This window comes from Sphaerodactylus townsendi, linkage group LG06 (assembly GCF_021028975.2).
Source record: "Sphaerodactylus townsendi isolate TG3544 linkage group LG06, MPM_Stown_v2.3, whole genome shotgun sequence".
Lineage (NCBI taxonomy): Eukaryota > Metazoa > Chordata > Lepidosauria > Squamata > Sphaerodactylidae > Sphaerodactylus > Sphaerodactylus townsendi.
In genome coordinates, this window is record NC_059430.1 from 99,807,560 (window position 1) to 99,834,565 (window position 27,006).

The following is a 27,006-nucleotide window of genomic DNA, read 5'->3' on the forward strand; positions in this document are numbered from 1 at the left end:
ACACTGGGCGCGTGCCCCTATGGGGGTGTGGCGGGGACATGGCAAAACGGTACAGGGTGTCGTAGGTGTTGAGGACACACCAGTGCAGCTGGCGCTTTCCCCCCTTGCTACGCCTCTGGTTATGCTTATTGGCCCAACATCCAACTCTCATATTCCACTGCAGATTAAAACAAACTTTATGTACCAGGGTGTGGACATACACTGCGCATGACTAGGGATACTGCAGAGTTCCCAAACAGGGCTCAAACATCTTGTCTTTTGGGGCTTGTATGGATTTCTATCCCATTAACACAGTCTCATGTCATCTAATGGTAGTTTACGTCTGAACTTCTTAGGCCTCTGGGGATGTGTAAAAATGGACTGTTCCATTTTCCCATAGTGGTCTTTATTCACAAGTATGTTTTACTCAGACTTTGAAAATCCACAGTGTACCCATATTGGATTTGTTCCAGGTTAATGCCTGGAAATGGAAATAAATTCTGTGCAGGTACATTTTGATTGTACACTGGCATGGAACACATGCCAATTTCCCCTGCGCACAGGTGTTCTGAACAGGACTGCAGCTATCCTGAGATATAATTGCCTAAGGAATGGAATGTGGCGATGACGCACTTCCCACCAGTGGGCATTCTGGACTCACAAAGTGAGTTCTGTACACCCATCAGTTGGAAGTGAGTCCCTAATATTCCAACCACCTTCCCCATGACCAAGGAACAAGCCAGCCCAGCAGGGAGGGTGGTGAGAAACCACCCTCCCCGCTAGTCCAGCAGCAACCTCCCCATTGCCCCACCACTCTCCCTCCCTCTTCATTCCTTTGGCCGCCATCGCCCACCCCCCACAGACCAAGCCGGACCCTATGGGGCATTGGCAGGTTGATGTCCACTGCCCTGCTGGCTCAACCCAACCCAACCCTCCTCACCCCCCACCTGCCCTCTCCCAGTCCCATACAGTAGGCCAGTGGGGCAGTGGTGGGTTGCCATCTGCTGCCCACCAGCCCGGCCCAAACCTTCCCACTCCTTGTCTGCCCTCTCCCAGCCCCCAAACAGCAACCTGAACGTCCCCATTCCATCTTCCCCCACCCTCCCCATTCTACTCTCTCCCCACTCCAAACAGGAAGCTGAGCCTGGTAGGGCGGAAGCTGCTTGCTGCCCGCTCCCCAGCCCGCCTGGACCAAGCCTCCCCACTCCTTCTACACCCTCTCCCACTTCCCAAAGACCATACCAATCCTGGTGGAGCATGGGCGCCAAGCCACCCTCTCTGCTGGACCTGGCACACGCCTCCCAACTCCCTCTTCCACCCCCCCCCCAAAAATACCTTCCCAGTCCCCAGCCACCCTCCCCTGCCCAAACAGCAAACCAACAGCGGTGTCCTGGGATCATCAACAGGTAGGAAGCGGGACGGCGGGGGAGGGGGGGAGCAGCAGTGACATAGGAGTTTAAGAGATCATGTATCTAATCTGGAGGTACCGGGTTTGATTCCCCGCTCTGCCGCCTGAGCTGTGGAGGCTTATCTGGGGAATTCAGATTAGCCTGTACGCTCCCATACACGCCAGCTGGGTGACCTTGGGCTAGTCACAGTTTCTCGGAGCTCTCTTAGCCCTACCTACCTCACAGGGTGTTTGTTGTGAAGGGGGAAGGGCAAGGAGATTGTAAGCCCCTTTGAGTCTCCTACAGGAGAGAAAGGGGACATAAAAATCCAAACTCTTCTTCTTCTTCAAGCAGCAGTAAAACCCATTGCAGGAGAACACGCTGGCTTCCTCCCACTTTTCTAGAGCCCCTTGCATTTCCCCCGCAATTATTTTACTGCTAGCTCTATAATAAGAAAGATCCAGTCCATTTCTGATTGAACATATTTTTAATGGAGATAGTTACAGCCCGTTTACTAACACTTGCACTCCCTTTCAGAATCATCAGTGCAGGTCAAGCTAATGTGGAATAAATTGGACTGCCAGCAGACTGCCAGCAGGTCAGAGCCTTCACCGATATGCAACGATGGATGGAGACTGGATGCAGTGATCCTTGGATTGAGAATTGGGCTATTCTAAGTACAGAAGGAAGACCCACTGTGTCCCTGTCTGTAAAGTGCTGGAAGGGTATAAATCGTGCGCTACCAATTTTTAGCAGGACAGTCTAAATTTTGCCACAAGAAAAGCAGAGTTGCACATTTTGAATTTCATGTGAGCCAGTGGGGTATAGTGGTTAAAGGGCTGGACTAGGATCTGGTAGACTCAGGCCCCTTCCGCACGGGCCAATAAACACGGGTTAAAAACAGCAACAAAAAAAACACCAGGAAGGGGTGGGGGGAGAAGGTAATTTGGTTTAAAGCAAAAGTCCAGGGTCAGTTTATAGATTAACAACGTTTATTTCAGTGTGAGCTTTCATGAGTCACAACCCACTGGACTGAAATAAATGTTGTTATTCTTTAATGTGCCTCAGGACTTTTGTTTTATTTTGCTATGGCAGACTAACATGGGGGTGGGGAGGCAGCATTCTTGTTAGGAATCCTGGAAAGGGGGAGACTTAATATCCCATTCCTCGGTTCCACAGCTCCAGTTTGTGTGAGCCCCTCTTCCTGACTACTTTGTGTGGCATTATGGAGCCAATCCAAAGTCTCCAACCTTAGGGGTGGCTTTGAGTCCTTAAAACAGCCCTGAAACAAGTGGAGCCTGAGATGCTGGCATTGCAGAGGAGGTGCTAGGTCACGGCCCATGGTGACAGTGCCAATGTGTGCGGGCTTGCCCATTGTCATTGTGGAAGCCATCTGGATAGAAATCCAGTTGTCCCCGCCAGTGTCTCGGGGATCACCCGACTTCAGACCCCACCAGGCCATGGAAGAAGCAGATTCTCAATGGCTATCATGCGAATGCAACAAAATATGAACTGCACTTGAGATCATAATGCTTGGCTTGTACATTCTTGACATAATGCTCATAACAGCCCTGAAAGGTAGGCTAGTGTTGTGAAATCTCCTGACATGAATGGAAGGGCTGAAGTTCAGAGAAAGTGGCTTGCCTAAGGTCACATACTGAAGCTGTCAGAGAACAGAGATTTGAATCTGGGTTTCAACGCTTGCTTCTCCTAGGCTAGACCAAGTCCTGTGTCTTGCTCTTTGAGTCTTTTTTTGTGCTTGCAGCTTTTGGGGGGCCTGTGGTTTTAATACTGCATCCATTCTGAGCCTCTTCCACAGCGGCAAGCAAGAAACCTGAGTACTAGAGTGACAAGAAGAAAGTTCCCTTCAAATCTGCTTTCCTGTCCTTCTCCTTCACACTCTCCCCACTGCTGGAGGCTCAGTTCATTCAACGTGGACAGTCTCCCCTTCCATTCCTGACCACTTCCCTTTTGACCTGTAACGCCGGGAAGGGCAGAGGCTGGGCTTATTTGCTATGACTAGATCCAGGGAGTCAGTGGGAGGCAGAAGCGCAGCCAGCTCAGCGGAGCAGTACATAAGGAGCTTATGAGCCCTGTCTGGCTCAGCAATGTGTAAAGCGCTCTCACACTGAGAAGGGACGCCAGCCAGGTCGGACTTGACTTTTCCCAGGGAAGAGCACAGCTGCGAGGGAGAGAAGACGGATCAAGCGCTCCAGCTCACCTTCTGCTCCTTCTTGCAAAAGAGTTCAGGTACTGAGCCCGTTCTCACTTTCCTTTTATTCCGTGCTACATGCCAGCTTTTGAAGGGATCAGCCCGTCCGGTATGTGGCCGTCCCCTGTGGCTGTTCCTGTCTTCTCTGAATTCTCTCAGGGGGGTAGGAAAGAAACATGAGCTTTGAAGGGCTTTTTGCATTGATTCCAGACTCAGATGAAAACTAATTCTGTTTCTTCTGTTTGGGACTCGGAGATCTGAACTTTCTTTCAGGGGGTCAGAGTGTGGAATGCTTTATGGCAGGATGGCAAGGGAGACAGATCATGCAACCCCCTAAGCCAAGAAACCAGTGATACATTTATTGTGATGAAAGCGATAGCCAGCCAGAATCATATTTGTCCGATGCACAAGAGCAGACAGGGATGTTGAAAATAGCCCTGGAAGAAACTCCAACTGGGGTTCCCCCATATGAGGCCAGCAGTACACAACAGCCACTCAGTTTGACAATGATGAGTCTCAGCAGAGCGGTCCCCTGCAGCGATGCCAGTCCCTAAGGACCATTTAGCTAATCTCCCTGGCCACCCTCTGAGCCAGGGTCTTCTTGAAAGCTTTCAGGACAAGTTAAAAGGCCAGTCAGTGGTAGAGTGTTTGGATTGTAAGATCTGGGAAACCACTGGTCAAATCCCCTGCTCTGCCAGTGGAAACTCTCTGCATAATTTTGGGCTGGTCAAACACTCTCTCAGCCTGCCCTACCTCAAAGGGGTGTTGTGAGGATTAATTGAAGGAGAGTGAAGCCTCCCTTTGGGTCCCCGTTGTATTTGAATTGTAGCAAAGTCTCCCTCACTTTGGGTCCCCGTTGTATTTGAATTGTAGCAAAGTCCTTCAGAGCAACTCAGATATCAGAATGATGCCCACAGCCAAGTTACCGGTATGTCAGAGAGCCATAAGCAATTGTGTCACCTGGGAGGGACCTGTCTGCAAAAAACACGGTGATGAATTTTTAAACTTTATTTTTATTTTACTTTATTTGTACTCTGCTTTTCTACCCAACGGAAACCAGAGCAGTTTCCATCGCTCTCATCTCATCCATGTTATTCTCACAACAGCCCTATGAGGTAGGTTAGGTTGAGTGTGACTGGCCCAAGGTCACCCAATGAGCCTTCATGGCAACGTGAAGATTTGAACCTTCCTAGTCCAACACTCTAATCAATCACACCAAACTGGCTCTCTGTTTTTAACTACACATCTGTAGCCAGTTTGAAAATCTGGAACGTACCAGAACCTGTAGTATTTAGACATTATGTGGCCAAAAAAAAAAGGTTGGAAGTTTATTCTGGTTTAATTACCCAAGCGGCAGAAAGTGCATGGTATTTTTCTTTTCTGTCTGGAGGTTTTGCAGAGACTAGGGAATACAATGTGTTTTGATGGCCGGTGTGTATGTTGGTGTTTTTTGTCTCCTGAAAAGGTTTGTCGATCCTTTATTGGCTGTTTGTTTACAATAAAGGAAATATTTTTTTCTTTATTAACTGCGGGTTGACTTTTGAACTGGATACTATTTTGGTGTATCAGGAAACAATGAAAGCACAGAGCCCCCCCCCCCCCTTCCCCCTTTCCTTTTATAGTTAGGCCTAACAAGGTTCCCCCTTGCCTTGAATAGGCCAGACTAGCCTGGAGTCCTCAGATCTCAGAGGCTAAGCAAGATCAGCCCTGGTTAGTGCTCGGATGGGAGTCCATCAAAGAAGTCCAGGGTTGCTACGCAGAGGCAGGCATGGCAAACCATCTGTGCTCCTCTTTTGGCTTGAAAACCAATGAAGTCACTATCAGTCACTAACTTGTCACTCACTTGATGCCCAAAAAGTCCCTGTGTTTGAAACTTGAATCCTTGAAAGGTTGGAGTCACATCCAGGAGCAGGGAGTTCTACAATTGCAAGTCAAGATCTTTGGGAAGTCCTTTTTCTCAAGTGACCAGCTGAAATGCAGGCAGCAGCCCCCTTCTGGTTTGGGACATGCCCCCCCTCCCTACCATTATCCTTCAAAAGGGGAAAAGTCAAGCAGGCGCCACACAACACCCAATTCCAAGGGTTTCACAAGCTGTATTTCATGTCCCTTCTCCTCCTCTGTGAATTTATGACCTGGGACATCTGCCTTTCTTGCGGAGGTTGCCTCACAAGGTCACAGGGTTACCGTTTGTCAAAACAGAGTTTGACTACCTTCTTGGGTTTGGGACCTGAATTCCTTCCTTGCCTCTTGATTTTCCACACCTCCTCCTGAGATCAGTTGTGCTCAGAACTGAAAACTCACGGCGTTGCTGAAGCCTGAGATCATAGGAGGCATCAGCTCCAGGCAGCATTGAGAGGGTCAAAAGAGATGGGACTCAGTGAACATCTAAGCAGCCGTGCCTCTCTTGAGCTTTTCAAGCAAGTTTCTTTTTAAGAGGATTTTTGAATAAGTCATCACTGTTCCCACCCTTGTGTCTCTGCCTGAGGCATAGATCTAGGTGTGCCTCCTCTCTAGATTGCAGTAAACCCAGAACAGAAACTTGTGCAGAGATGCAACAGACAGCCACTTTTCAGAGCGGGTCATCCAACCGTCTCTCTGTTGGCTCCTTTTCTAAACTATCTTGCAAGGTTGAAGTGAAGCTGAAGATTTTGCCCTAAGCTTATTGGAAGGGAGGTGGGATCTAAATGTTATAAATAACAGTGCATCAAACACTGGTGCTCAATAGAACAGAATGTTTGGGTGTGCAGAGGCCTACGCCTCTTCCCTCCCTATTTAACAGCCTGCCCTCACTCAGTCGATGAGTTCAAGGCTGTCGGTCACGCTGTTTCCATCCTGATGTCCTGGAAAAACAGGAAAAGTCCTGGATTACATTTCTGGCTGCTGTGTACTGACTAGGAAATTCTGGACTGCAGGAACATGACTGGGACAGATCTGTTAGAAGTTGTAACAGGAACAAAAGCTTTAGCTGGGCAAGCACTATTGTAGATGCACAGGTCAGCTACCCATCAAATGTCTGTCACACAGTGGTGCTCAAACCTGGATGCGTCCCTCCTTCAGTGAAAGTCATTTCTGCGTGATAAGGCCCAGAGATGGGAGGAAAGGGTCCAAGTTATTGCTAGGTTGTCACCATAAAATTGAGAGTTTTTTGCTTGGGTGAAACATTTACTCTGCCATAAAAATCACTGGATTTCTCTAGCCCAGGGGTAGGGAACCTGCGGCTCTCCAGATGTTCAGGAACTACAATTCCCATCAGCCTCTGTCAGCATGGCCAATTGGCCATGCTGGTAGGGGCTGATGGGAATTGTAGTTCCTGAACATCTGGAGAGCCGCAGGTTCCCTACCCCTGCTCTAGCCTATCATCCTCTTTTAGCCTAACCTAACTCCCAGGAGTGTTGTGAGAACAAAACAGTGGGAGAGAAGAGTGTAAGGCTTCCCAAAGAAGGATGGGAACAAACAAACAGGTAGAACTTTGAGGGAAAACAAAAGAATTTCAATAAGAGTAGCAAAACTGGAAATGTTGAACCATTCCATCTAAACCTTGTACTTCAGTGCCTGCTAGACTGTAGGGATGCATCACTGTGTGACTGATTCCACATCTTCCCAATCTCCTGCAGAACCTGGAGATTTCAGACGCCCGAACGACAGAATGAAGGTCTTCTGGACTCTGCTGGTGGTCTCACTTCTGGCAGATGAGTGTGCTGCTGTTCATGTGTCTCGAACACGGAGAGAACTGGCTCCAGGACTGCACAAACAGGGAATTCGAGATGCCGGGGGCTCGTACTGCGAGCGCCAGGATGCCTGTTGCCCCGGGAGGAATGACGCTTGCACGGTGCCTTACCTTGATACCATTTGCTACTGTGACCTGTTCTGCAACCGCACCGTCTCAGATTGCTGTCCCGATTTTTGGGAATACTGCTTGGGCATTGAGCCTCCATTTACGGCGCACAAGGGTGAGACATGGGTGTGAAGGGATGGATGATTGGGGGTGTATGCAGCGGTTTATGTGTCAATGAGTATTTATATATCTGGAGGCACTATTTTCTGGTAGTCAGTAGGGGAGTATGACTCATGGTCATGCATGTAGTTGGTGTATATCTGTCTTAAATGTGCATGAAGTTTGTGAATGCTCATTCATTTTATGTCTCTGTCCATCGTGTGTGTCTTTTTCTCCATCTTTCAAGACACCAGAATGTGGAAACCAAACCTAGGAGGCTGACCGGCAGCAGAAACAAATTATGCCACAAGATGCTTGGTGATGGCAGCAGCTATGAATCTAGATGCCTTTCATAAAGGATTAGAGCTGTGGTGGTGAACCTTTGGCACTCCAGATGTTATGGACTACAATTCCCATCAGCCCCTGCCAGCATGGCCAATTGGCCATGCTGGCGAGAAAATTATGTCCTGGAAGGTCACTCCCTACTGAATTAAGACATTTGTGGAGGAGGAAATGTCTGTCAGTGGGTGTTAGGCCCAGTCTTCCATGTTTGAAGGCAGTCTACCTCTGAGATGCTGATGATTTCAGAGACAAACAGCACGCAATGGCTTTCATGTCAGAGGACTCAGGACGGGGGAGGATCTGCCACCTAGAATAGTGAATATAGTTCTGTGATCTGATCTAGCAAAACCGTTCTTGTGGGTTACGGTAAGGATGCTTGGGTTTTCCAGGGTGAACGTGGGGAAGTATAAATGGGTTGAAGTTGTCTTTAGGTTGTTGGTGGTCCCAGTGAGTCCCTGAACTTATCAGTGGCCTTGTCATATAGATATGCTTCAATGTCTCAGCCTGGATCATTTCATTTCCATGGCCCCTTGACCCCCATTGAGGAAAAAGTGATTTCTTGCTCACAAACAATAGATGTCTTTCTCCTCAGTCTGTTGTATGGAGGGTGGGAAGGATGCCTTCAGCCGGTCTCAGCTGTCTGGCTTCCCTCTGAGCTCAGGATATTAACCCCAGGAAAGCCATATTTGAAGAAGAAACAGAGGGATTCAGTTCTGTTCTGATGTTCCCCTCTTTCCAGTGTTAATTTCTAAAAGGAGCACTGCTGAATCTGTCCCAGAAGCCCAGGGGTCTTGTTGTGTGTAAAGTGCTGTCAGATCGCAGCCAACTTATGGTGGACCCCAACAAGGGGGGTTTTTTTGAGGCAAGTGAGAAGCAGAGGTGGGGGCTTTCCCCACTTACCATTTGCTGCGTGCTACTCTGGGAAAGTAGCGCGGGGTCCAGCAGTGCTCCCCACTTGCAAGGGCGGCAACCACGCAGCCACCCCGACGCTGCCGTTCTCCCGCCCCTTCAGCGCGCGTCATTTTTGGCGCTGAAGAAACAGCACCTTCTGACCGCGGGGCAGTGGGAAACAACCCCGCGGCAGAAATCACTCGTGCCGGGAGCACGCTGGGAGTAGCGCGCCACAAATGGCAAGTGGGGAAAGCCTCCTGGTTTGCCATTGCCTTTCTCTGAACATCCTTCCTTGGTGGTCTTCCTTTCAAGTACCCCCCCCCCCCCCGCTTCTGAGATCTGACAAGATTGGGTTATATCAGGGTAGGAGCCACCGCAGCTCGAGAGCCGCATCGCGGCTCTTCTGCCCCTGCACTGTGGCTCCACAAGTCGAGCCACCGGCCCCATCCTTGCCTGCCCTGCAGGTGTGGCAGGAATGAAGCGCACCAACTGCCAGCGATTTCGCGCCACGGGCTTCCCTCTCGCCCTCCCGGTTGGATTATTGGCGGGTGCTCCCAGCAACCCGGTGAGGGCCGAGCCGCGTCTTCATCCTTATACCACGGGTAGCAGGTGAGTGACAATCAGCTTCTCAGAATGAGGTGGGTAAAGGTAAAAAAACCCCAATATATATAGTGTTATCTTTATTTTAAATGTCAAAGAATTATTTCGGCTCCAAGTGTTTTCTTTTCTCGTGGAAAACGGGTCCAAATGGCTCTTTGAGTGTTAAAGGTTCCCTACCCCTGGGTTATATCTTGCCACCTTCCCTCCCCTGGGTGTAGTTATGTATGTTATTATCCTTCAGTGGCTGGCCTGGTGTTACTTTCTCAACCTCTGGTATATAGTACATCCCAAAAAGGGGCAAGAGAGCCCCAGCTATCAGGAGCATCTCTTCTCTCATTGGTTGTCATGGATTAAATGCCACAAAGCAATCCATCAGCTTTTTGCAGGATGCTTTTCCAGCATCTTTAGCAATAAATAGGAAGTGAGAGAGTTTAACCAGGATTTGGATGAACAAAGCCCAAATTTTAAGCCTTTTTTATCCATACAACCCCAGATTCTCACTGGACTTTCCTCTTGTTTTTTCCTTTTGCCCAGGCTGCATCCGCGATAGTCACAGATTCCCAACAGGTGCAACCTACAGAGATAACTGCAACCTCTGGTAAGTGGGTTACTTCCCATCAAAGCAATTTTGATGAAAGTCTTATTGAGTAAACCCATTCCTTGGAATGACCCTTAGGTTAAAGTAGTTTCCAACCTGGGCTGAACTATGTGATACGTTGCTTATGGATCAGCTCTGTGACTGTTTTTCTGCACCTAGAAAATGCCTGTCTCCCATACACAGAAGTATAGCTGGACATCCCTGAGAAACTGGCTAGCCTACACAGCTTTATGGCCAAGAATTTAAATGTCCTGGGCAATATTGCTGATGTAGTGGTTAAGAGCAGGTGGACTCTAATCTTGGTTCCCTACTCCTCCACATGAGTAGGGTTATCTGGTTAACCAGATTTATTTGTCCACTCCTACATTCCTGCTGGGTGACCTTGGGCTAGTCCAGGGGTCTGCAACCTGCGGCACTCCAGATGTTCATGGACTACAAAATCCCTACCAGCATGGGCAATTGGTCCATGAACATCTGGTTGTAGTCCATGAACTTCTGGAGAGCCGCAGGTTGCAGACCCCTGCTAGTCACAGTTCTTTGGAACTCTCTCAGCCCCACCTACCTCACAAGGTGTCTGTTGTGGGGAGAGGAAGGGAAAGGAGTTCGTAAGCTACTTTGAGTCTCCTTGCAGGAGAGAAAGGTGGGGTATAAATCCAAATTCTTCTTCTTTTGAGTTTCCACCTTGGTGCTGTTAGCCATAAAAATAAGATAAAAGAACAGAAAAGTCAATTCATTCAAAGCATCTCTGAATGTTTTACGGACATTTAAAACCCAGAAATGGCAAATCAGACGTTTATCTGAAGATTTAAAGTACAGTTATTCCTTCCGCATCGTGGCATTTCATATATTGCGGGCTAGCATAAGAAATTAAATAGGAACTTTTGGAGAATTTTCTGGGGCCACAAACGACATGCAAAAGCCAGCTGGCAACACAAAATAAGTTTAAAAATGCAGAAATGCATAAAATATATGTATACTATTGAATAATATCAACATATTTTATCTTTTAATGCCACAAATATATATAATTTCTTTTTAAAAATTAAAATAAAAGAAAAAACATTCAAACTTATTTTCACATTGAAGAGGGGTGGGGTACTGCATTAGTTTCAGATGCATGGCCGGGCTGGTGCCCCTAATCCCAGCGATGTGGAAGGGATAATTGTGTAAAGTGCATCAGCATGTCAGTTACCGATTCAGGTGTATATTTAAACTGTATTTCTTTTGTTGTAGCTGATTGTTTTTGTTTTAATTGTTTCAAGTTGCTTTGGGTTCTATTAGAGCAGTGAGACTCACTCCGTGGTTTGGAAGCCACATGTGGCTCTTCTGAGCCCTATTCCCCAATGTGACACCTGCCCCATGCTTCAGGGAAGTTGGCAAGGCTCTTGCCAGTGTGAAACTACTTGATTGGGCAGGGGTTCCCACTATGGGAAATACCTTGACATTCAAGGAGATTTTGGGTGGAGCCTAGGGAGGGAAGGATTTTGGGAAGAGAGAAACCCCCACAGGCAGAGGTGTAGGGAGGGGGGAATGGTGCTCGGGTCAACACCTGCTCTGGGTGCACCAACAGGACCCCCCAGCGCCCCACTTACTTTAGCGGGAGCCTGCAGCAGGCCGAGGGGAGGAGTGTGGCCAGCTGGCATGCACCTGGGGACATGTGACCTCACATGTCCCCATGAGCACTCCGCCTCTGCTGACAGGGAATAATGCCATACACCAGCAAACCATCCACATGGTTAAGCCACCCCAGGTTTGCTGTGGTTTCCCAAAAAGATTGTAGTATAGCAGGTTTGGGAAAGAGCACAAAAGCTGAGAGATGCACGGAAGCACCACAATACTAAGGGGATGTAGGAAAAACTCCTGCTTTTCATCAGCATTGCCAGGCAAACAACCAGTATGATAATCACCCTGGATTCCTATCCTGTAAAAAAAACAGAAACAGAAACAAAACCTTGCATCACATTTTTTTTCAAAGAAGAAAAATGCAGGCAAGGACAGAAAACTAAAGGGTGCCTGCAGGTCAGACACACCTTCCTGCCCCTCCGCATAGTCCACATTGTGTTATTGGCTCCAGTGCGAGGGAGACGCAGCATCCTCACCTTCCAGGCAAGAGCCAAGGTCGGGCTATTCCCAAGCCAGCCATAGAATCATATCTTTACAAGAGACCTTGTCAGTTCAAGAGCTTCATAAATAGGATTTTCTGCTAAAGTTGACATAAGAGGGGACACGCCCTCACACAGACCTGCTATAATGGAATGCTGATTTGCAGTACTAACGCTCGCAATAGATGTAATTCCAGGTTTGACTCCTTCCTTTCCCCTTCCCTCTCCTTATCTGGCATTCCACCACCGAGTCTCTCTCCGCTTCCCATGTGCACACACAGAGCACATTGAACTTTGAAATCTTGTAGAAGAAATTGAGGCAGGGGCGGCTGAATTCCTGCCCGGAAGGGTTTAGAGACTTGGGTGTTCTTCCAGCCTCTTGTAATTGTGTGTGTGTGTGTGTGTGTGTGTGTTTATGGCTTGAGGGCAGAGAGAGGCCTTTTGAAAAGGAATCTTGGATGTAGAGGAATTTGACCTCTGCCTTTTCCCACTGCCTCATAGCTCCTGCCTGGTCTGGAGTGTGGGAGGAGAGATCCCACAGCTATGTGAAAAAGAGATTCAAGGGGAAGAATACACCTCCTTATATCAGAAGGCAGGCAATGGCAAACCACCTTCCAACGTCTCTTGCCTTGAAAACCCTACTGCAGTGATGGCGAGATCGAGTGCCCAAACTACAACCCAAAACCCACTTATTTATCACAAAGTGCCAACACAGCAATTTAACCTGAATACTGAGGTTTTAGTTTAGGAAAAACTGTTGGCTTCAAGGCACGTGTTGCTCAGGTGTAAGCTTGGTGATAGTCGGTGGCTTTGCTTTGAAGCAACCGTACAATGCTTCGAATGGGTGAATCACGACCCTAGGAGGGTTTACTCAGAAGCAAGCCCCCCACATGACAAACTCTGTGTGCACGTGCCCATGGAGAGGGCTCTGAGTGCCACCTCTGGCACCCGTGCCATAGGTTCGCCACCACTGCCCTACTGGGTCACCGTAAGTCAGCTGTGTCTTGACGACGCACACACATGTCAGAACAGGCAGGCTTCAGGACAAACAAACTTGTGAGAATGGTGGCGTGGAAGTGTACCATGTAGAGTTGCCAGCTGGCAGAAGACAGGGGACAGAAACATGGGGATGGTGGAGAATTGACAGCATGACATCATCTCAAGGGGGAAACCCAGAAGTGATGCCACACCACTCTAGAATCCAGTGGTTTACTATGATTTACCACAGAGATAAATTGTTACATGAATTCCACATATTTGGATCAAGTTAATTTTAAATGCAGTTATAAACATGCTGTTTTTACCCATGTTTGCTGAGTTAGGTTCACACTACGCCTTGCCCAGGAGTCTCATGACCACAGTCTTTTTCTCCTCAACAGCCCCACATTTCACTGGAGGAAGGAGAGTTTCACCATTTCTCTGAATCCAACAGTCCCCCTCTTCTGAAAATGGCAGCATTTAGGGAATGACTGTCACAAATATACTGAGTTCTCCTGGATCCTTCTCTCTCTCTTCTTGGGTGCAGAATGACTGCAAACTTCTTGGTTTGGGAAGTCTTGAATCATGTGCAGGGTCACCAGACCATGCCTGGCGACTGTTGGAAGTCTTGGGGACTGTGACATGGTGGCACTCAATGTCACATGCACCTTTGCATCACTTCCAGGGAAAACCTGGATGATGAAGGGTAGCTCTAGGAATTGCCTCTACATTTAACGATGCTGGTTTTTAAATATGTTTTTCTCTTGCTACCGCTTGGAGCCATTGGCAATGATATCAGTTCTGTGAAAACCCCAGAAGTGACATTATGCCTCTCTAGGAATAGCCAGAAAACTCTATGCTTTCCCCCTGAAGTGATATCACAACATAGGCACAGTCAGTGGCCATTTTTAATTTTTCTCCTTCTGTCACCCAGAGTGGGGGACTGGCTACCCTGAGCCGAGTCCAAACTAAGATTCTATCGCAATGGCGCCAGAGCATGGCTTAGATCCAGCAGGTGACAGAGCAGGACTTATTGGAGATGCCAGTTACCTGCCATGCCACTGATGACTGGGAGTGATCTAAGCCCCTGGTGTGCTTGGTGACTTCCTCATTGTCAGGGATGGCATGTCTACTAGGTGAACCTGGACAGTTGTCTAGGGAACCAGAGCTGCAGGGCCACCAAAGAGACAAATGGCTCCAGGCAGCTCCAAAATCCATGCAGTGTGGCAGAGAGGGCTTTCCTATATAGAATTAAGTCCCACTCTACTTAATGCCAGGTAGCCACTTTGGCAATTAGCAGAATCCTTTACTGTGTTGTGAGGCCTTGCTGGCAACATGCTGACATCACTCCCACATGCCCAGAACTGACCATAGAGTTTTGCCCAAAGGCCAGATTGTCCCCAGCATCCCCCAACGATATTCGGATGCTACTTCCAGGCATACGGGGAATAACGTCAGCTTGTTAGATGCAACTGATATCCCCTTTTCTGTTTCTGACTTTTTTGTTTTCGTTGGCCAGCTAAGGGACAGCAGGAAAGGGCCCACTAACAGCGGCGGATCCCCCCCTCAGCAGAGGCCAGTGGGGCTTGGTAAGCTGCCTTGGAGTCCCAGAACTGACTCTTTGGTGAAGACAAACTTGTTTGTCACAGTGTCTGAATGCAGCTGAAACCAGTGACAACTGAGAATGCAGGGGTTATAGAAGATGTTTTCCCCCCTTGAAAAGCAGCAGAGGAGGAAAGAAGGGGAATTCTGTAGCTAAGGCAGCTGTTTCTCCATTCATTTGTCCCCCGTCCTGCTGATAGGAGAGGAGTTAAAATACTGTTCCCCCTCTGGTCTACTGCTTGCCGCTCAGCAGGCCTTGGAGGAGCGCTGGCTAACTCGACAGATCCGTAAAAGGAGAAGTCATTTAGTTTCTGCCGTTGGGTTGGGAAAGGAGGAGGCTTTTAACGTTTTTTTTAAAGTGGCTTCCAGCTAGGAGAAAAGCCAAGCGTTCTATGGTGTGCTGCTAATATTGGACTTGGCATCAGGTCAAGGAGCCGGAAGATTCCGGAAGGTTCTGTGAAAGGGATTGTGGCCCTTTTCTAGCATTCGTAGGGCTGCCAGCTCCAGGATGGGAAATACCTGGACATTTGAGAGGGGGTTGGAGCCTGAGGATGGTGGGGTTTGAGGAGGGGAAGGACTTCAGTGGGATATAATGCCACAGAGTCCACCTTCCGAAGTGGCAATTTTTTGTGGCCTGGACATCGTTGTAGTAGCAGGAGATCTCCAGGCACCATCTGGAGATTGACAGCCCTAAGCATTAGCCTTCAAACTGGGCATGGGCATCCCTCTGTCATGAAGCTGCTTTAGAAAAAGGAGAGAGGACACCCAAGAAAGATCTCCGTAAGGATTTCTTCTTTAAAGCCACCTAGTCGAGTTCCTAGCCAGAGGTGGGATCCAGCAGGTTCTCACCAGTTCCCGAGAGTGGGTTACTAATTATTTGTGTGTGCCGAGAGGGGGTTACTAACTGGGTCTGCTTTTCCGTTAGAAATTCCATTAGGTCCAAAAATCATAAAGTCCTGCTGTTTCCTATGTGGCTGGTTAGCGAAGGTAGAAACAGGATAATTCTCCCTGTTGGGCTGTTTTAAAAACATGTTTTAGAAATATGGTAAAGTTCCTTGTTTAAGGAAAGTATCCTTCTTTTGATTTCTAGAAACAAAATTTATTTGAAAGTATTAAGTACTTGACAGGCAGTCAATTAGAGAAGAAGTAGTTGTTTCTGTTGGCAGTAGACGATAGGACTTGCTATAATGAGTTTAAATTATGGACAGAAAGATACCAGCTGGAAATTAGGAACTTTTTTTTTACAGTAAGAGTTTTTTACAGTAACAGATAAATTATTAATCTGCCCACTTGAATGCCATTACGCCCAGAATACTTAGCCCAGCCCCATTGGCGCTACGCCACTGTTTGAATCCCACCACCATGGGAACCTGTTGCTAAAATTTTTGGATCCCACCACTGTTCCTAGCCCATATGATTTGACAGCTGTGCTACAAAAGGTCAAGCTATGTCTGACAGGGGGATTCTGTGACATAAAAAGGCAGCAATAGGGATCAGGACCACTAAACAGGAGATACCATGTTGCCAACCTCCAGGTGGGGCCTGGAAATCTCTCAGAATTACGACAGAGGTAGTTCTTTTGGAGGAAATGGTTGCTTTGGAGGGTGGACTATCTGGCATTGTACCCACTGAGGTCTCTCACCTCCTCAAACCCCACCTTCCTCAAGTTCCACCCCGCCCAAAAAAAATCTCCAGGAATATCCTAGCCTGGAGTTGTCAACTCTAGGAAGAGAGGAATTTGACTCTTCCCTGGAAGGCTTCATGGAAGGCCTGTAACTAACAGAAATCTAATTAATCACGTAGAACAGTAAAAGCAGCAGCATCAATTATGCAAGCTTGGCCAATTTGCATAATTTATACAAATCTATACATGGTTTAGATTTCCTCAGAGAGCCAAGTTCACAAAGAGGGGCCTGTATCTTTTCCTTTGCGTACGGAGATAGGGAGCTTGTAGGGGGATGGGACTTTTGGGAGTAGAAACTGCTGGCAGGGGGAAAAATATGCACCCGCTCCCCGACACTCCCTTCCGTTGTCACAGGGGATTGTCTTCGTTCTTCTGCAAAAAAGCTGGCTGCCTTGGTTGTGAATTTCATTGCCATGATTTAACCTAACTTATTCTCTGGTTTGGGATCCAGGCCTACCTCAAGGAGCTTGATGGGTCTTAATGGCATGGGATCCCTCCATGAGCTTTGGCAGGTCACAAAAAATATATCAAAATTTGCAAAAAGCTAGAGACACCACAAGAGACCATCCCAGGTGCATGTGGATACAGACTATTTCCACATCAAATGTTTCTCTGTGCCTTTACTTCCAGACTGGAGCGCCCTTTGGAATATTCAGATGTTACACTCCAGTTATCCAGTTGCCAGGGGTTAGCTGTTCATGTTCATATATACTTTATTGTGATCTTTATGTACATAAATACATAATTTGCATGCATTAGCATGCTGCCTGGACAGGAAAGTTCACATTTTGTAAGACCTGTCTCAGGTTTGCCACCTCCAGGTTGGGAAATATCTGGAGAGAGCACAGGATTTGTGGGAAGACAAAGAACCTTCGTGGGATATAATGCCATAGAGTCTACCCTCCAAAGCTACCATTTCATCTAGCTGTGGTGGCGAACCTTTGGCACTCCAGATGTTATGGACTACAATTCCCATCAGCCCCTGCCAGCATGGCCAATTGGCCATGCTGGCGAGGGCAATGAGAGCAATTGTAGTCCCACTGTATCTGGATATAAAGGATCACTCCCTACTGATCTAGGGGAACTGATCTTTGGCATCTATAGATAGTTGTAATTCTGCAAGAGTTCCAGGTCCCACCTGGAGGTTGGTGACATGATCTCACCTCTCAGCACCATTTTCCTACCATGAGCCCCATCATATACACCACATTCCTCACCATGCCACTCAAGGGCTTTTGGGGGGCTCTTAAAAAAAAGTAATTACACAAGTGCTATAACATTATAGCACTATAAAAATTACAATTTTTAACAAAAACCTGGTATGGCAGAGGGAAAATGCAGGGGGAAATTGTGGTTGATGAACAAAAGCATGCAGAAAGCTGTGTGAGCACTTCGTAGCCAATGATAATGTCTCTGCCTGTATGTATGTATGTATGTATGTATGTATGTATGTATGTATGTATGTATGTATGTATCTATCTATCTATCTATCTATCTATCTATCTATCTATCTATCTATCTATCTATCTATCTATCTATCTATCTATCTATCTATCTATCTATCTATCTATCTATCTATCTATCTATCTATCTATCTATCTATCTATCAAATTTCTAAACCGCCCACCCCCGAAGGGCTCCGGACGGTGTACACCAGGCCAGAAACAGTATTACATACAATAGGCCAAAACAATAAACAATAGAATCCACAAACATAAATGCAGAACACAGGTTCCTCCTTGTGTGGATGCCGCTACAGGGACAGAGCGGAAAGTTTATAGCTAGCTGCAGCTGTTAGGAATCTCCACGAATTGCTGTTTGGGAAACTGATTTGTGATTAGTAGTTGTGCTGCCAGCTCTGGGAATAATTGTTGTTGTTGTTGTTATTCGATTTGGCATATCACTCTACCCCCGAAGGGCTCTGAGTGGTGTACAGTAGAATCTGTTAGCCTCCAGTGTCTAGCTTACATGCTTGTCAGTAAAGCATTTTTTTTAAAAAACAAAAAGATAACATCTAGCCCTACTCCAGCCTTTCCAAAGGAAACTAAATGCTGTCATCTAACTTTTTCGCTACTCAGGGAAGCAGGAAATACTAACAATACATTTACAATACTAACAATACATTTACAGTGCTGCGCTGAGCAAACCACCAGAGGACCTGCCATATTTACCCTGTTCACCACACCCCTTTCGCCAAGCAATTCAAAGTTCAGGGCTCATCTTGGCAAGGCCGGTTTCCGTCCGAGTTGAGAACATTGGAAATTCCTGGTGTCCTTATAAAAATATGCTTGTAAACAAATGGACAGATTTGAAAGGAATCTGAGGTGGAAGCCAGCCAGCACGGTCTGGTTCCAGATTACAGTCAGTGTGTCAGACCCTATGACAGGTATAAATAGCTTGTGTTTTATCCTGGGTTGCTGTTGGGCTGGTGTTTCAGTCTGCAAAGTCTTCATCATACTTTCCTTCACAACAGTCCTCTGAAGTAGATCACTAATAGTTCCATTTTACACACAGGCAACTCACTTCGTTGCCTTAAACAAACTGGTGTCACTTAGCCTTGGCTACCTTTCTTCAATATGGGGATAATTAGACTGTCCAACCTTGCAGGGCTAATGTAAGCACAGTGAAGATAATGTCTGTGATATGCTACAATGCTGAGAAGCAGAGAAAATCAGCTGAAATTAATTCAGTGTTGCTGTCTTCTGGCATGATTGTCTATAAATCTAGACTTCCAGAAATATTATGAATTCTGTCTTGCAACAAGCCCCTTCTCCCCTTGTGGTTTCATGCCTGATTCTTACCATTTCTTCTTTCCTCAGCACTTGCAGTGGAAATGGGCAGTGGGACTGTGAAAGCCATGCCTGCCTTCTGAACGGGGAACTGATCGATGCTGTCAACAGAGGGAATTATGGGTACGAACTTCATGCTGAAAGCTTTAAGAAATCCAGCTGGACATGGGCCTTGGGGTGACTGCTCAAATTGGTGGTGCACCAGAAAGTTTTCTGTTGCATGGTGACTCAAAAAATGGGGTGTGTAGTTCCTCAGGAGAATGAAGTTCTGGTGTTTGCACTTAATAGGAGACGGTTTTGAGATCTAGAGTAGGATTTGGATGCAGACTGTGACCATGAGCACAGAAACAGAAATGCTAGAGCTCAACCTTTTTTGAGCCTGCATCTACCTTTGGAATACTTACAAAGAGAGGTGAAGCCAGTCCAAAATGGCTGTCACAGGAGGTGGAGCCAGTCCAAAATGGCTGTCACAGGAGGTGGAGCCAGTCCAAAATGGCTGTCACAGGAGGTGGAGCCAATAAAAATGTCTGGAGTGAGTTCATAAGAACATAAGAAGAGCCATACTGAATCAGGCCAGTACTTCTTCTAGTCCAACGTCCTGTCTCACACAGTGACTGACAGTTCCTCTGAAAATCCAACAACAGAGTATAGCATTCGAGACCTTCCCCTGATGTTGCCTCCTGGCACTGGTATTCAGAGGTTTACTGTATGTTAATGTGGAGGTTCCCTTTAGCTCTAATAGTAACTCTTCAACATTTCAGGTTTGATATGATACCTTTTTTAAAAAATTCAGAGATAGCATTGTTGGTCTGCTGTGGAACATCTAGATTTGAGTCAGGTAGCACCTTAGAGGCTAAGGAGATTTTCTAGGTATGAGCTTTTGAGAGTCAAAGTTTCCTTCACCTGCTGGGAGGAGAAACGTAAGAGGCAGCATATGGTGCTACTGTCAGTTCTGTAGTTAGGGTTGCCAGTCTCCAGGTGGGGCCTGGGGATCTGCCAAAAAAGTACAATTGATGAGATGAAGGAGATTGAGTCCCCTGGGGAAAATGGCTGCTTTGGAGGGTGGACTCTATGCCATTTTACTCCACTGAAGTCTTTCCCAACCCTGAGGCTTCACTCCCAAATTTCCAGGAATTTCCCAACCTGGAGATGGCAACTCTATCTGCAGTGAAAGGGCACTGTTGGAGAGTATTCTGCTAGGAAGGCGGGGCTGAAGGGTTTGGTGACATCCATACCACATGCTAGAGAAGAAAGCTAGACATCTGCTGTTTTTGTGGGGCTGTTTATTGGAGAGGTTGCTGGAGCCATTGTGAAGCCACTGGGCCCGTTCTACACATGCAGAATAATGCACTTTCAATCCATTTCACGACTGCAAGTGGATTTTGCTATTCTACACAGTAAAATCCAGCTGCAAAGTGCATTGAAAGTGGGTTGAAAGTGCATAATTCTGCTTGTGAGGAAGGGGCCCACAAGAGGGCAAGGACAGCCATGGAAGGAGGGGGAATATCCCGAGCAAGGGGACCGTGCTAAACATCACCACCTTATCCAAATGTCTTCCTCTCCAACCCTTTCCGTAGCTGGACAGCATCCAACTACAGCCAGTTCTGGGGCTTGACTCTGGAAGAGGGGATCCAGTACCGGCTGGGCACCATCAAGCCTCCCACGGCCGTCATGAATATGAACGAGCTGCATGTAAGTCTCGCTTGGCACACGCTGCCAGTGCACAGCAGCATCGAAGGATGCATGAGCAAAGGGCAGTCATGAGACCCACATGGCGCAGTGACCAAGAATCTGAGCTCTAAAATCAAGATATTTCTGCTTTAACCCTTTCATCTGCTGGGGTTGCTGGGGTGGGGGGTGGGGAGACAAAGGGCACCAAATTTTAAGCTCTGCAGACCTGGGAACGGTTCTGTTTGGGATAAAATTGGTCTACATGTTCTAATCAAGCATCTTCAGAGTGTGAGGGTAATGACTGCTGGCAATGATTCTCAGCAGCCCCGAACAGAAAATTGCTACACAGCCATAGTTTCAGGTGGGTGGCAGTGTTGGCCTGTGGCAGAAGAGCAAGATTCAAGTCCAGCAGCACAGGAAAGACCAGTAAGACTTCCAGGGTATAAGCTTCTGAGGGTCAAAGCTCCCTTTGTTGGATCCAAGGAGATGCAAAGCTCCCTTCATCATTCCTACTTGTATCTGTCAAAGGGAGGTTTGGCTTTTGAAAGCTTATACTCTGGAAACCTTGGTGGTCTTTCAGGTGCTACTGGACAAATCTTGCTCTGAATAGACTGGAGCAAGCTGTTTTCTCTCTGTCTCTCAGTCACTGTCTCAAGCTGCGATACTGGGATGATAGCACAGTCCTACCTTACAGGATTGTTGTGAGAAACAGATCAGATGATAATACATTTCTGAAATGTTTTCAACATTTCATCTAAACTATGCATTTTGGTGGTAGTTCCCAAATGTGTCATGAGCAGTCATTTACTTAGAGTGCCCTATGAGCCCATAGCAGCTGTACTCAGAAAAGGCTGACTTCTCTTGGTTCCCCTCTAAGGCCTCCTTTCAGTCAACATGCGCCGGGGATGGGCAGTTTTGCCACATTCAACCACTACAAGTATCTAGCAGTATTACCTGCCCTTAGAGGAGGCTTCATGCTGTATCTCTGAATGAGTCAGTACTCTGGAACAGTACCTCATTCAGGGCGAGGAATCTTCTGCAACTGGGTTATACCTAACTTCTGAATTTTAACACAGTTTCATCTAGTAGGGATTTGGGAAATGCTGCCTTAGGACCAAAAGCTTGTTCCTTTTTTAAAAGGGAAAGTTGTGGGTTTTAATCAGCTGTCACCTGCACCCTTTGCTACTTTCTCTGCTTTGTGGAATCTTGGAAGACAATCCCGGGGTGTCTGTTCCCAGTCTGGAGGTCTAATCAGCAGGAGGAGATCACTTGTACTTTTTTTGGAGGAGGGAGATCTTTGTATGTATGTGGCTTTGCTAAAACAGGAATGTGGCGGGGGGATAGGGGGAGAGTGGCAGAAAAGTTTGCAACCAACCCTGACTCAGCAACTGCCTTCATCCATTTGCACCCCAGGGGGATGTTCTTTCGGTTGGCCTGTGTTGTTTTTTCCCACTGGAAAGCAGCTTGCATGACTCTCTGGGAAGGCAGCAAGCCCTCAGGAGGACATTAGCTAATGCCACCGAGTCAGCAGAACTGGGGCGCCACTTGATTTCCCTGGATTTAAAGGAAGCCCCTCTAAAGCAAACATTGGGGCCAGCCAATGACGGAAATATGAAAGGATGGAAGAGGCTGGCTCCCTTTTTGGATCAAGGAAATGGGAAAGGGGCTTCAAAGATGCTCCTTTTTTTCAGCAAAGGGAAAAACAAGACCTTGTCCGTCAAGCCAAGAATTCAAGTTGTCAGCTAGCGGATGTCATGTCAACTCCGTGTGCTATTCTTGGCTGCTCAGGAGTGGATCAAAGGGTCTTGAGTTCCCTACAAGGAGCCACACACTGCCTTTCATGGACTCCAAACCAAGTCCTAGCAATGCAAGCCAATATTTTGGACTCCGGAAAGCTATACCCATCACCCTCTTCCACACTGCTGCTAACTGGCAGATAGGCGAGTCCTGATGGTGTGTTATCTAGGTGGGGCTGGAGTTTCCCCAGAATTACCACTTCTCTCCAGAGATCAGTTCCCTTAGAGAAAACGGTACCTTTGGAGCATGAACTCTATGACATTATACCTGGGGAAGTCCCTCCCTACCCCAAACTCTGACCTCCTCAAGTTCCAGCCCCAAATCTCCAGGAATTTCCCAACCCATAGTTGGCAACCTTTGACCTTGTTGGTGGACTGGGGTGCTCTAAGCAGTTCTTTGAAGAAATGACCCAGTCTTATTGCTGCTGTGTGGGTCCGCAGGGGAGGCACAACATTCTATACCAAGAGAGAAAAAAGTATAGAGTCAGAAGTATTGGGGGGGAGGGGGTGACATCTCACAGACAAGACTAAGGTAGATGTACAAGCCTTCACTTGCAGTACACTGGATGGGTGCTCAATTAGCTGTGTGGTTGGGGTTGCCAACTCTGGGTTGGGAAATACCTGTAGATTTGGGTGGGGGGTGGAGACAGGATTTAGGGAAGAAGAAGAAAAAGAGTTTGGATTTATATCCCGCCTTTCTCTCCTGCAGGAGACTCAAAGGTGCTTACAATCTCCTTGCCCTTCCCCCCTCACAACAAACACCCTGTGAGGTAGGTGGGGCTGAGAGAGCTCCGAGAAGCTGTGACTAGCCCAAGGTCACCCAGCTGGCGTGTGTGGGAGTGTACAGGCTAATCTGAATTCCCCAGATAAGCCTCCACAGGTCAGGCAGCAGAGCTGGGAATCCGGTTCCTCCAGATTAGATACATGAGCTCTTAACCACCTACGCCACTGCTGCTCCTCAGCAGTTTATAATACTGTAAAGTGCACCTTCCAGAGTAGCTATTTCATAGAATCATAGAGTTGGAAGAGACCCCAAGGGCCATCAAGTCCAACCCCCTGCAACGTAGGACAGAGGAAATGATCTTGATCATCTGGAGATCAGCTGTAATAGTAGGAGATCTCCAGGTAAGGGAGCACATTGGATCCATGTTTATTGAATTTGAATTTCTGAAGAACCATTTTAGATTCTGTTTTTTCTTTCTCTTTCAGTTGTCCTCCTTTCTCCATCTTTTGATGGAACTTTCTTTTATGAACTGACTGTTGTGCGTTTTCCAGGCGGTGTGGCTGTGTGGGCTGTTAGTTTTTGCTCCTAACGTTTCACCCACATCTATGGCTGGGCAAAACATTAGAAGCAAAAACAACCAGACCACGGCCACACAGCCTGGAAAACCTACAACAGCCAGTTAATTCCAGCCGTGAAAGCCTTACATTTCTTTTATGACTTTCACAGTGATACAGTATTTCTTAACAACCTGGAGTTGGCTTAGAATGAGAAAGACTGGGATTTGTTCTTGGGCTTCTTCAAATATAGAGCCCAGATCAAGACTTCCTGGTTCTTGAAGTCTTCGGCCTAATCATAGTTTGTTCTGAGGTTATGGATTACAAGGTCCATGCTGGTAACTGATGGGAGGTTTAGGATTCTGGTTTGGGGGTGGCGATCGACACAATGCTGTCACTTCTGGTTTATGTGGAAGTGATGGAATTGTACCAGGGGGATACTCTAGCACTCATGAAAATATGGTTTCGATAGATTTTTTTTCAAGTGATAGAGCAGTCCTCCCCTGGTGCAATGCCAGCATTATCGCATAGACCAGAAGTGATGTCATCATGTAGGTGACACCAATCACTCCCCCTCCTTTCCCCCAGCCTGCTTCCACCTGCCCATCAGCTGAGTATCAACGGGCAGCAGAAGGAATCGGTGGGCAATTGCCTTCCATTACTGGGCCGTTAGGAACAATATCTGAGATCCAAATTTGGCATCTGTAACCAATCAGAAGTTGTTTCTTGTCCACCAACTGAGATTCTAAACTGGTATTAAACCATCATTTAGAATTCTGAGAAACAATGAGGGCTGAAGAAGTTCTATCAATTATGTGAGGGCCTCCTTTAGGATAAGCTGGAGAAATGATACTGTCGATTTGGTGAGCTGAGAAAGTAGAACTAAGATCTGAGAGACTGAGGTTTGAGCCCTAGCTCTGCCAGGGAAGATTTCTGGGTAATTTGGGCTAGTCACATGCTCTCAGGCTATCCTACCTCACAGGGCTGTTGTGAAGAGGAGAGATGAATGATGTCAGCTGCTTCCGGTCCCCAGTGGGGAAATAGGCAGGGCATACACCAAGTCAATAACTAAACAAATAATGAAGTCACCAAACAAGGGGGGAGCACATCCATTGTTAGAAGGCTATGAAATAAGTATCTTTAGCTTGTTCCTGCTGGGATTCCCCAGAATGGTTTTCTGCTCCTTAACTGATTAGTTTTCTTGTTTCCTCTGCTTGTTCTTTCTTCCAGATGAACATGGATGCCAACGAGGTACTTCCGCCCCATTTCAATGCTGCTGATAAATGGTCTGGAATGATCCATGAGCCACTGGACCAAGGAAACTGTGCTGGCTCTTGGGCCTTTTCTACTGCAGGTAGGTTAGTGAGACTCTCAAATGGAAGCAACACACTGCAGGAATAGATGCAGAGGAAGAGGGGTGTCCCTTTGCTCGCTTTTCCTCTGTGTTACTACATGCTGACTTCCAGGGTTTTTTTATCTTACAATCTCAGCAAATCTAGTTTCTCAACTTATTTTGGAAGACTCCTATCAGCTGGACTGCTGAGACCCATTTGTAGATCATCTGCTCAAAACATTTTGGAAATCTGGGCAATTACCCATAAGATTCACCCCTCTTTGAAAAGCCAAGTCTGATCCCCCGGTTGAGGCATTTCCAGTTATTCCCAGATGTGGGAGATCATTCCGGAGTTCATGTCAGTCTGCTAGCGAATGGAGAAGGAAGGTGTGTCACGTGTTCACCCCACAGTTTCAAAGGTCACTAATCATGTGCAAGTGGTAGAATTCTGGAGCGTAAACACTTCAGATTGCAAATGGGAAAGGTGCAGCTTCATTCGGGGAGGGGGGAGGCTCATGGAACATAAGGCAGGAAGAAATCCCTGCATTTCAGGTAGAGTTCCAAAATATGACCCTTTCTTGTTTCTGCCCCCATGTCTATCACTTAGGGTTGACCATATCTGGAGAAAAAAATGTTCTGTCCCATAAATAGAGGCCCAATGTATAGAAGTAGGCAGGTAAGGCTTTTCATGGTGGAGAGGCCAAGAACATCATTTGGCAAATAACAGGAGCTATTAAAGGACAGCTCTTTTTTTTCTTTCAGGCTGGGTGCAATCCTACTACTCCTTAATTCTGCTCATCACTGCTTTTCATACTAAGCTTTCTCTGAGCATGAAAATATGAAAGCAAAGCACATCTTTGCAAAGCATTTGGCATATGAATGAGTTCTAACCAGCCTATCATCCAAGTAGAATTGCCAACACTGGTTCAACAAATCCCTAGAGATTTGGGTGTGCAGTCTGGGAGGGGAGGGACTCAGCAGCAGTGTGATTCCGTAGAATTTCCGCTCTGAAGGTTTCCCTGGGGGAAAATGGTGTTTGTAAACCAGAGATCAGTTGTAATCCTGGGTAAACACCAGGGCCCCAACAGTCAAGGTGCATCTGCTGCCTACCACCTGGGTGGACTAGGATAGCCTGATCCTGTCAGATCTCAGAAGATAAGCAAGGTCAGCCCTGGGTAGTGCTCGGATGGGAGATTGCCAAGGAAGTTTAGGATTGCCACTCAGAGGCAGACAGGCAAACCATCCCTGAATGTCTGTTACTATGAAACCCCTACAGGGTCACCATAAGTCAGCTGCAACTGGATAGCGCTTCCCCCCGCCCTCCTCCTCCTCCTCCTCCTCCTCCTCCTCCTCCTCCTCCTCCTCCTCCTCCTCCTCCTCCTCTTCCTCCTCCTCCTATTCCACCACCACCACCTCCTTCATCCTCTTTTCCTGGCTATTACCTATGAAAGCTCAGGCTTCATTAAACCACTTAACTTCTCTGCTAGGGCATGCCCACACAATAAAACTGTGCCTGTTTTATGCCAATTTAAAATGTTAAGGGCTTCCCCCAAAGAATCCTGGGATCTGTAATTTGACCGAAGGCCATTAGGTTCCACTTAAGAGCATAACAGGGGCCATCATTTGCTAGGGAGATAATATGCCTCTTGAATCAGTTTACAACTCAGGCGTAGAGGGCCAGTGAGGTGTAGTGGTTACATTGTCAGACTAGGATGCTAACCTGCTGTCTCACGGAAATTGTTATTATGCAGAGAAAATGGAGGAGAGCCACAAAATGTAAGTCACTTTGGCTTCCCGTTAGAGAGGAAGGCAGGGTAGGAATGAAGTAA

At 47.1% G+C, this 27,006-nt stretch overlaps 1 protein-coding gene across 2 annotated transcripts in view; it reads left to right on the plus strand.

Moving 5' to 3' along the window:
* Positions 1-3,255: 3,255 nt before the first annotated feature.
* The window catches only part of TINAGL1 (tubulointerstitial nephritis antigen like 1), a 39,034-nt gene continuing 15,283 nt past the window's right edge, over positions 3,256-27,006 (plus strand). For both annotated transcript variants that reach the window (XR_007244867.1, XM_048501335.1), the window contains exons 1-6: positions 3,256-3,617; positions 7,194-7,529; positions 9,881-9,944; positions 19,130-19,222; positions 20,677-20,791; positions 25,075-25,198. Coding sequence is in view for 1 of the 2 variants with exons in the window: in XM_048501335.1 (XP_048357292.1) it covers positions 7,226-7,529; positions 9,881-9,944; positions 19,130-19,222; positions 20,677-20,791; positions 25,075-25,198 (700 nt within the window). In the remaining variant the exon portion in view is untranslated. The remainder of the gene's footprint in view (positions 3,618-7,193; positions 7,530-9,880; positions 9,945-19,129; positions 19,223-20,676; positions 20,792-25,074; positions 25,199-27,006) is intronic.